At 36.1% G+C, this 10,511-nt stretch overlaps 1 protein-coding gene across 2 annotated transcripts in view; it reads left to right on the forward strand.

Annotated features, from left to right (window-relative positions):
• Positions 1-10,196, forward strand: part of SMAD4 (SMAD family member 4) — a 57,353-nt gene extending 47,157 nt beyond the window's left edge. The window contains exons 11-12 of one of the 2 annotated variants that reach the window (XM_063076502.1): positions 2,079-2,217; positions 3,659-10,196. In XM_063076502.1, the coding sequence (XP_062932572.1) occupies positions 2,079-2,217; positions 3,659-3,870 (351 nt within the window). In that variant the 3' untranslated portion in view covers positions 3,871-10,196. Of the gene's footprint in view, positions 1-2,078; positions 2,218-2,739; positions 2,840-3,658 lie in introns of those variants that run through there. The other variant, XM_063076503.1, reaches the window with a different exon arrangement.
• The last annotated feature ends 315 nt before the right edge of the window (positions 10,197-10,511 follow it).

Genomic DNA, 10,511 nt, shown 5'->3' on the forward strand with positions numbered 1-10,511 from the left:
TTCCAGACCTGTCATAAGTAGTAAGGTATGCATTCTTGGATCTCTTTTATTTTCAAGGATAATTATGCTTCTTATATTTGGGTTATGTGCATATCAGAAGACTTTTTAAAAAAATGTTTAGTTTACTTATTTAGTAGGCAGTATAGCCACATGGTTCAGAAATTAAAATGATTTTTACAAAGTCAACATTGAGCAGCCTTGCATTTACCCTATCCTCCTTTCCTAGAACTGCTATAGGTGACCACTCTTTCTGTGTAAATCTTCCAATGCTTTTTTAAAAATGAAAATATGTTATTTTAGGAAAGTTTTTTTTTTTAATATTTAAGAAAGAGACTTTATTTTTTAGAGCAGTTTTACATTTATAGAAAAATTGAGCAGAAAGTACAGAGTTCCCATATACCAACCCCCCCACCCAGTTTTCCCTATAATTAACATCTCACATTAGTGCGCTACATTTGTTACAATTGATGAGCCAATATTGATGCATATTTGTTGTTTTATTTTAGAATAGTTTCAGATTTACAGAAACATTGCAAAGACAGACCAGAGAGTTCCCATATACAACACACCAGTTTTCCCCTATTTTTTGATCTTACAGTCTTATGGTACTTCTGTCACAACTAAAGAACCAACATCAGCACATACTTTGTTCGGATTTAGGAAGATGGTTTTCTTCCCAGAAAAAAATGTTAAAGAATATTCTAGTACTTTCATGAGGATAAGAATAAAAGTTGCAACCCCCTCTTTACTATGTCAGTCTTTGGCTTGGTTGATAAAGAACACTAAAATTACTTATGAGCTCATCCTGAAAAGTAAATGGCTACAGGGGAGACCAGAAACAAAGTAATAAGTAACATTTATTGACACCTTACTATATACTGTGCCAAGTTTACAACAGTCCTGCGAAAGTATGTACACAACATTCCCCCCCCCCTTTTTTTTTTGTCTTTTTTGTGACTGGTAAGGGGATCGCAACCCTTGGCTTGGTGTCGTCCGCACCGCGCTCAGCCAGTGAGCGCACCGGCCATCCCTATATAGGATCCGAACCTGCGGCGGGAGCACCGCTGCGCACCCAAGCGCCTCACTCTCCCGAGTGCGCCACGGGGCCGGCCCAACATTCCCATTTTATAAAAGAAAATTGCGGCTCCTGAGAGGTTAAGGAATTTAACCTATGTCATTAGCATGTATCAGTGATGGGATTCAAAGCTAGTCTTTTTTTTTTTCTTTTAAAATTATGAACATTTCAAACATACAGAAAAGTAGAGAGAAATTAGTTTAATGAAATCCTGTATACCCATCACCCAGATTAAGTAGTTGTTAAGATTTTATATTTGCTTGATCTATCCTTTTTTGTTTTGGTTTCTTCTCTTAAGTATTTTAAAATAAGTCTTACATGTCATGATATTTTTCTCCTGTGTACTAAAGTATGCATCTCTAAAAATGTAGATGTTTCCTTATATAGTGACAATACCATTTGTTACATTCCTCCAAATAGCAAGAATGATAAAGAATGGTAAGAAGAGAAGTTGGCCAGGTGACCAAAGCCATCAACTTCAGCCTAAAGAAAACTCAGCAATTTGGTTATTAAAGGGTGGGGGTGACTTCTTAACTGTTCATTTTACACAGATGAGTGGCTTTTCACAAGGACAATAATAGCTGACCCACACTGAACTAGGTAAAGGATACAGAGGCATGTGGCAGCCAAAGCTGTCCTGATAGTGAAATGTGCCTCTTGGTGAGTTCCAAGCCTCTTTTCCTAACTAATTTTATACAATTACAATCTACATAAGACCATAAAATTTTTAATTAATTCTTTTCTTTCTTTTGTCTTTTTCATGACCGGCACTCAGCCAGTGAGTGCACTGGCCATACCTATATAGGATCCGAACCCGCAGCGAGAGCGTCGCCGCGCTCCCAGCGCCGCACTCTCCTGAGTGCGCCACGGGCTCGGCTAATTAATTCTTTTCTTTGAGAGATAAAATGAAGCCATGAGTTTTAAATAAGTCGCGCATTGGTTTTTGACGTGTGGAATCTTTCCTGATGGACTCATAACATTAAACTTACACGTTTTTTTTAAGGTCTTTGATTTGCGTCAGTGTCATCGACAGATGCAGCAGCAGGCAGCCACTGCACAAGCTGCAGCCGCCGCCCAGGCAGCAGCCGTGGCAGGAAACATCCCTGGCCCAGGATCAGTAGGTGGAATAGCTCCAGCTATCAGTAAGTGTGCTTTTGATTTTTTTTTTTTAAAGTGTAATAGTGGCATTTTATCTTGATTCACACAGTTGATTAGTTACTTTAAGCAATAATAGAAATTAAAGTTCTTTTTACTGGGATAATATTTTTAGTGTGTAAAAACTATTTTTCTGTGATAGTTGTCCTTTGCCTAGGACCCTGTTTGGATTATTTTTATATCAAAAAAGAGAGTATGGGACAAAGGAGAAAAGGGTTATTATTATATTGTTCCATCTCCTCTTTTTTTTGTCGATGCTTATTGAGATTCCTGCCTCACCAGCCAGGGTGGGTTGTAATTACTAAAGTGCTTGGCTTTATTCTAGTAAGGAAAGTGAATTTCAATTTCAGAATTGGACACCTCTCCATTTTTTTTTTTTAAGTATGCTAAGCATGGAGAGAAAACTAAGTGAGGGTGGTATTTTGATAACTTGTAGACTTTTTTTTAATTTTAGGGTAAATTTGAACTGTGTGCCAGGTTTCACACTGATGGGGAATTTTTTACTGCAGAGTTAAACTCCTGACTATAGACTTTTATGATGGAAACACGTGGCACCCATCTTCCACGTCTGAAGGCATAACTAGTGATTCATTCAACCCCTGTTCTTAACCTCTTCAGTGTGGTAAGCAAATCACACTGGCTAAGAAAACTGCAGTGGCCCTGCAGGTTTCTCTACAGTACATGCAAATTCTTCCCATTAGTTTCATTGTAATATTGATGAATGCAGATTGACTTTATGACTGTATGTTCTGACTGGAAAATTAGATGCAGAGTCTTCATTCTGACTTATGTTCAGGAGTTTATAATTTAGAGATAGATAAATCATATTCATTTAGAGAATTTGATTTTTTAAAATTTGGGTATCTAAACCTTTAATTTGTTAGTTTTGATGTTAAGGACATGTGTTTACTAAAGAGTCCAGAACTATTATTCAATTTCTTATTCTCATCTACTGCCCCCATTGAGTAATTATATATTATCTCTGTTACACTGTGAAAGTGACAGACAGACATCATCTGGGTCAGCCAAGAATCATAGTGGAACCAGGAATTTTAACTGCCACATTATTATTCATGTCTTACTCTAATCAAGGCTGTTTAAACAGACAGAAAAGTTTTCAGTTTTTTAATCCCTTCACCAACACTTCTAAAGAGAAAAATAGGTGGGCTGTTGGTGGATTGTGGTAATTTACTTTATAATTGGTAGTAGCTAGAAGACACATGTGGAATGTCAACTGCCTTAACCAAAAGTTTTCAGTCCCTATTGATAAAGTTTAGGTCTATAGTTACTTCTTGGCCTTATGACAGAAGTTACATGCTGAGGAGAATGAATTAAAGAAAGTTGGTTACTTCGTTAATATAAGAACATAGGGAGGATGGGAAAAGAATCACCCTGTTCCTCTGATGTTTTCCAAATCTTTTCTGTTAGGTCTCTCTGCTGCTGCTGGAATCGGTGTTGATGACCTTCGTCGCTTATGCATCCTTAGGATGAGTTTTGTAAAAGGCTGGGGACCGGATTACCCAAGACAGAGCATCAAAGAAACACCTTGCTGGATTGAGATTCACTTGCACCGGGCCCTCCAGCTCCTAGATGAAGTACTTCACACCATGCCTATTGCAGACCCACAGCCTTTAGACTGAGGTCTTTAACTCTTGGGGCCCTTAACATTATCAGGATGGTGGACTATAAAATACAATCCTGTTTATAATCTGAAGATATATTTCACTTTTGTTCTGCTTTATCTTTTCATAAAGGGTTGAAAAATGTGTTTGCTGCCTTGCTCCTAGCAGACAGAAACTGGATTAAAACAATTTTTCCCCCCTATTTAGAACTTTTCAAGCATGGCTCAGAGCTTGAAGATCAGGAAAAACACATTTTTATGAAAACTTCACCAGTTATGTATGAGGGAATCATTCCAGTGCTGGAAAATTTAGTCCTTTAAAATGTCTTAGAGCCTTTTATATGCAGAACATTGATATGTGTGTTGTTCTACAGCATAAGTTTAATATTGCTGATTTTAAAGGCAGAGAAGCTCTCAAAGTTAATTCACCTGTCATTTTGTGTGTAAGTTGTTATCGTTGAACATACTTTATTCCAAAATATTGTGCCATGTGGGTGAGTTAATTTTACCAGGAGCAACTTTACTCTGTGTTTAAAAAGCAAGATAGTATGTATTATAACCTTTTATCCAAAATACTTTTTGCAAGTTAAACTAGTGAAGATGATTTCAATTCAGATTGTCTTGCAACTTCAGTTTTATTTTTGCCAAGGCAAAACACTAATCTGTGTGTACACTGAGAATTTCTTAAAATTACCAGACAAAGATATATTATTTAAAATTACATTTGTTGTCCCTATAGGATGATTATCAACAACTATACTTTTGCCCTGTACAACAGTAGATGTATTCTTCTATGTTTCTAGGCACAAGGTTGGTTACTAAGCCTAGAAGAGGAATTTCTTTTCCTTTATTAATTCATAGGGAAAGGTTTTGTATTTTTAAAAACACTAAAAGCAGTGTCACTCTACCTAATAATCACTTCTGCAAAGGTGGCAATGCTTAAACTAAATAATAAGTATTTTGGAAACTGCTAAATTCTATGTTAAATACTGTGCAAAATAATGGAAATATTATAGTTCAAAATAGGTAGTTTGGATATTTTTGTACCTGATTTGAAGTGTGACTTTTTTTTTCATAATACTGTTTAAATCGTGTATGTTATGACATCGTTTAAAATTCAGTTTTTGTATCTTGGGGCAAGACTGCAAACTTTTTTATACCTTTTGGTTATTCTAAGCTCTTTGCCATCAATGATCGTATCAATTGGCAGTGGTGACTTTGTATAGAGAATTTAAGTAGAAAAGTTGCAGATGTGTTGACTGTACCACAGACACAATATGTATGCATTTTACGTAGCTAGTAGCATAAATAAAACTGAATCTCGACATACAAAGTTGAATTCTAGATTTGATTTTTAAGATTTTTATCCATCGCACTTTTGAGTCCAATCTCAGTGGCAAGACACCTTCTATTAAATGACAGGCAACAGCCAGTTCTATTGGGAAGCTTTGGTTTTTCCCTCACATTCTACCAGGACTTCCATATGGACATGATGTATCATGTGTAAAGTTGGTTAGTTTTTTAACTTTTATTTTACTATAGCAAAAATAGGCCTGAGTGTCTATAAGATAAATAGATTATCTACAGGATAAATAGTGTGAAATAAAATCAAGGATTATCTTTCAGATGCTTTTACTTTTTGCTTGGAGGGCCTTTATAAGTTTAATAAAATTCTTTACGGTGTGTTATACATTTGAGCTATAGAAACACTTAATGCATGATGGTCCTCCTTTTATTAACTGAAATGAACAAGTCTTATTATTGCCTTGCTCCAAAGGTTTTCTTGGTAAGACCATTCTAGAAACCACTGAGTTTGCTTACTGTTAGGATTTAAACATAGATCTTGATCTAAGCTACATGTCTTTTGACTTTTAAATAACTTCTCTACCAACTCATTTGTGCTCTTGAGTACTTACAAATATTTTTGGTAAAGATCTCATTTTCATCTGTAAAAGTTTGATGATTTAAGTTTTATTGGCAGATTTATAAAAAGATACCTTCTCTAGAAATTGTTTTTAGGTCCATTTTATTGTGAATGAGGAATAGGAGTGAGAGTTTTTGAATAATAGGTTTTTTAAAAATCCAGATGATTTGATTAAAACCTTAACCGTGGCATTGATATAACGTTGCCTCCTTTTCTACTTTAAGTAAGGTTTTCATGTTTAACCATCTGGAGAGAGTATGTGGAAAATATTTGCTAAGAAGTATCTCTTTGAAGCCAAGCCACTTGTCTTGGTTTCTTTCTACTAAAAGCCATAAAATATAGAAGAACTTGTAGTTATTACTTCTATTTGTATTTTGAGTCAGTCATGTGCTTTTGAGAAAACATCTAGTATGTTATCCTGAGAGCTTGGTTGTTGAAACTGTATTTCTATTACTTAGAGGTGGTCATCTTTGATTAGTAAGATGAAAGACTCTTACTAGTTTTAAAATTTTATGTCTGCTTTAAGGGTAAAATAATTTCTGCAGTTCTCAGAATCTGATTATTATGAGGATATTATTCTGGGTGGGATTTCTCTAGCTAATTCATATCTTAAAGACTCTCAAACTATTGAATTTTAGTGAAAACTTAGTGAGAGGTGAACCAATTACTTACAGTGTGAGACCCATTCCACTTTTGTCCGGTGCCTTTCAGTGCATTATCAAAGGAAATCCTTAATGGTGTTGCCTTTATTTTCCAGGGAGTAGATTCTTTCGTGGGATATAGTTTATCTTGTTTTTTTATAGTTTATTGTCCCTGGTATGATAAATAAATCACTGCCATATACCCTTGCTTTTCCAGAAACACAGCTCATTTGTATTGCCCTAACCACTAAATAGATTGCCTATCTCATTTCTCCTGTAAACAGTACAGGTTTACAAGTTGCATGGTCTGTCTTAAGGATAATCTATACTTGAAGCATCCAAGTAGACTGAACACGTTAGCTGTGTTGTATTTCAAAGTTAAAAATCCTTTTTTGTGGGGAAGGATGGTGATGTGTATAGGGGGAGTATTTGTAGTAGAAATTTTGAAGGCAAAATGTCCTGTCTTCCAGATAATAAATATCTTACTATCTTAAAAGTTTATTGCTAATTATAAGAAGGTGAGTTGCAGGTATCTTTTTGACTGTAGTTATTTGGGGAAGGAAAATTTTATATTTTTCCATAATACTCCTTAATTATCTGTGGAGGTTAAGGAATAAATGGTAAGATTTTTCTGGTGGTAACTGGTTTAATAGTTACTTACTAGCTATTTTATGCAAAGTTGGATTAGTTCACACCCCTCTTGAGAGCCTTTGAAAGAAGCAGTTTTATTCTCTGAGTAGGGCAGAGTTATTTGTGGTGTTAGTTTCTGTAGTTTGCTTGCTTCCTCATTGTCATTTTATTGGTATTTTATTTAGTGAGAGCAGATTAGGAAAATGGTGAATTTAGATTACTGAGGTACATGAGTATATGAAAGCAGTTACTTGAAATGTCAGTTAACAACTCTTATAAGTGGGGCTTGGCTGAGACTAGAAGATAACACTTTAGATGAAGAAATGCTTTTTTTTTTTTTCCTAAAGGTAGGCCTATGATGTTACAGATAATTATCTGTAAATAATCTCCTAAATCTGCCTTTGCAAGATTATAGAGAATATGCTATGAGATTTTTGTGCAAGCTTTTCTTTTTTTTCCCCCCCTGATAATAGGTAATTTTTTTCTTCTAATATGCCAGGAAAGATGTAAAAAATCAGTGGCCTTACTCATAGCAGCATCCTAGGCCCAGCTTTCTCCCTAGCACTTGTCCCAGTGCTACTAGGTTGTTTATCTTGTTTATTTGGTATCACTGTGGAATGAAATTTTCCACAATCCAAATATGCCTTATTTAAGCAGCAAAACTTTTTTATTTTAGTCATTTTTTTGATGGAGTTATTTAATATGCATATCAGAGAGTATACTGGATATAACATTTCTTTTTGTGCTTAGCTGTCTTTGTGGACCTCAGGGGCTTCCAAGACAGGCAAGACTGTTTTGCCTTTACTAATTGGTCTCAGATGGCTATGGTTTTGAATTCTTGGTCTTTTTTTTTTTTTTTTAACCCGCCTCTCCCCTCATTGTCTTTTCCATTTCTGACAGCTATCACTTCATGTGTGGTTGTTAGTGTGCCTCTCCTTAGTATTTTCTTCTTCCCTTTCCAATTCATTATTTCTAGCTGCTTGGGCAAGGAAACCAGGTAACCAAACTTAATAGAACTTTCTTTGAAACACAAATTCTGGGACAGGACCCAAGACACTTCCCTGTATAGTGTTGAAAAAGACTTCAGTATATTGTCATTTGGCAGTGGTTTGACTACTTAGAGTGCTTTCTGATGCTTGCTGAGTTTCAGGTAGTTGAGGTAGAGAGAAGTGAGTTATATTCATATTTTCCCGCTTAGAGTAATGTTTTTGAAAGGTTTCATTATATCCACTTGAATGCTGCTCATACAAAAAGTGGGGTTACAAGGGTTACTAAATTAGTATCAGTAGCCAGAGGCAATACCATTGCCTAAAGGACACCAACAAACAACACAACACAATACAACAAAACAAACCTTGGAAAATGAGAGGGTCATTTTTGTTTTGTTTTGGTGTCCCCTTTTAAGCCCTATCTTCTGATCTTCTTCCCCTACAGATATTTTTGACCTATAGGTGCCTTTATGAAAATTGAGAGTGTTAATGTCCTGCCCCAAGGAGTAGCTAAAGTAATTTCTGGTGTTTTCAGTGGTTTTCACATCAGACTTGAATGAATGAATGAAGCTTTTTTCCTTTTTTTAAATATAGGAAGACCTGAAGAGAAAACTTCAGTGAAGACAATCATTTCTCTCGGTTGATGTGAATATTTTTCACACAGTTTATTTAAGATGCTTTCTGAATAGGACCAGGGCCAGTGTTCTTGTTCAACCTGAAATGAATGGCTCTGGGTTGGGCCACTTGCACTCTCTAGTTTGTACTCTGCCACTAATTTGATATATGACCTTGGGCAAGTCATTTACCTTCTCTGGGCCTCAGTTGCCTCATCTGTAAAATGAGGGAGTTGGACTAGATTAGTTATTCCAGCTCTGAAATTCTAAGTGACCTTGCCTACCTTGCAGCAGTTTTGGATTTTTCCTTACCTTTGCTCTGCTGTTTGAGGTTGGTTTTTTTGTTTGTTTGTTTTTTGAGGTTTTTTTACTTATTTCGATGTTATTCAAATGAGACTAGGCTTGATATTTTATTACTGTTCTCCTATGGACAAGAAGTTACATAATATTTCCTTAAGACTTAGTTTTAACCAAAGGCCTAGCATCATCTTAGGAGCTGCAATAAACACTTTACAAAAAAAGGAAAAAGAAAAAAATGGGGGGGGGGGGAAGCCTTCATTTTATTTCTCCATCATCTCTGTTTAAAGTTCATTAAGGCTTTTTTTTTGAGTCATGACTTTCTAGCTTCCAAGATGGTATGTGTGTGATACCAACCTCCTAAATGCTGTGTACTGGTAAAAATTTTTTTTTTTTTTTTTCAGCTAAAATGGATTAAAAACCTGCTGTTAATGTCTAATTCTATTAAAAGTCATTACTTTGGGCCTTTGCTTTCTTAACTCTTCTGTGCTCAAAACAGAAATTCCTCTGAACTGTATCAATTAAAATGGTTTGTATGACTCAAAACAATATCGGTAGCTGATTATTCACTTTATTCTTGGCTCTTTTTAGATACATTTTGATTAGATGACTTTTGTCTGGATCATTCCTTTCAGAGTTCTCTTCCAGTCTACCCTTGGATGAGTATAATTAATGAACTTGGCGTTTTCAAAGACCTAGGGAGCCTTCCTTGGGGGTGGGTTAAGGGTGGGGGGTTGGGGAGTCCTGGTAGAGGCCAGCTCTGTGGTAGCTGGAGAGGAAGGGATGAAATCAGCTGCTGTTGCTAAGGTTGCTTGTCATTGATAGAAGGACTCATGGGCTTGGATTGATTAAAAGGCTAAATATGGAGTTGGCAAACTTCCTCCAAGTATTGAGTTCTGTTCAATGCATAGGACATGTGACTTAAGGGAAAAGTATAAATGCTTGTAGATGATGAAAACCTGGTGGGCTGAAAAGTCCAGTTTGGAAGAAGTGACTAGGGGGTTGTGGACAGATTTGGTGATCGTATTTCCCAACTCTGTTTCCTCCCCTGAAGTCAGAGGAATGCAGCTCTGCCAAAACTCAGAGAAGAGCCACTCTTAGCTTCTGCTTTTGGGAAAACTGGTCAGCTGATTGCTCCAGTAGTTCCTTTGTGGCTTTCTGTATACTTTTGCCTGGTTGAAGTCTGTGGCTAAAAAATAGTTGAATCTTTCTTGAGAACTCTGTAACAAAGTATGTTTTTGATTAAAAGAAAAAGCCAATTAAATCATTATGTGCTCATTCTTTTTCTTAAGCTGTGGATGTCATGGATCTGGAAAGAGTTTCTAACCACTTAGAGAACTCTCAAGCTTGAGGTCAACATTTTCCCTTATTGCTTTGTGGCTGTTGAAAAGGGAAATACAACATTTTAAACATGACCCTGGAATAATAGTCCTCAATCTTTTCTCATTTTTATAAGGAGAAAGGGGTGGAGTAATGGTAATTAGAGAAGAGGTGGGTGCTAAGGGATTATGAGAACCAGGATGCTTAAAGGAGAGGCAGAAATTGGAAATTGGAGACCCTGCCAT

This window comes from Cynocephalus volans, chromosome 13, assembly GCF_027409185.1.
Source record: "Cynocephalus volans isolate mCynVol1 chromosome 13, mCynVol1.pri, whole genome shotgun sequence".
Classification (NCBI taxonomy): domain Eukaryota; kingdom Metazoa; phylum Chordata; class Mammalia; order Dermoptera; family Cynocephalidae; genus Cynocephalus; species Cynocephalus volans.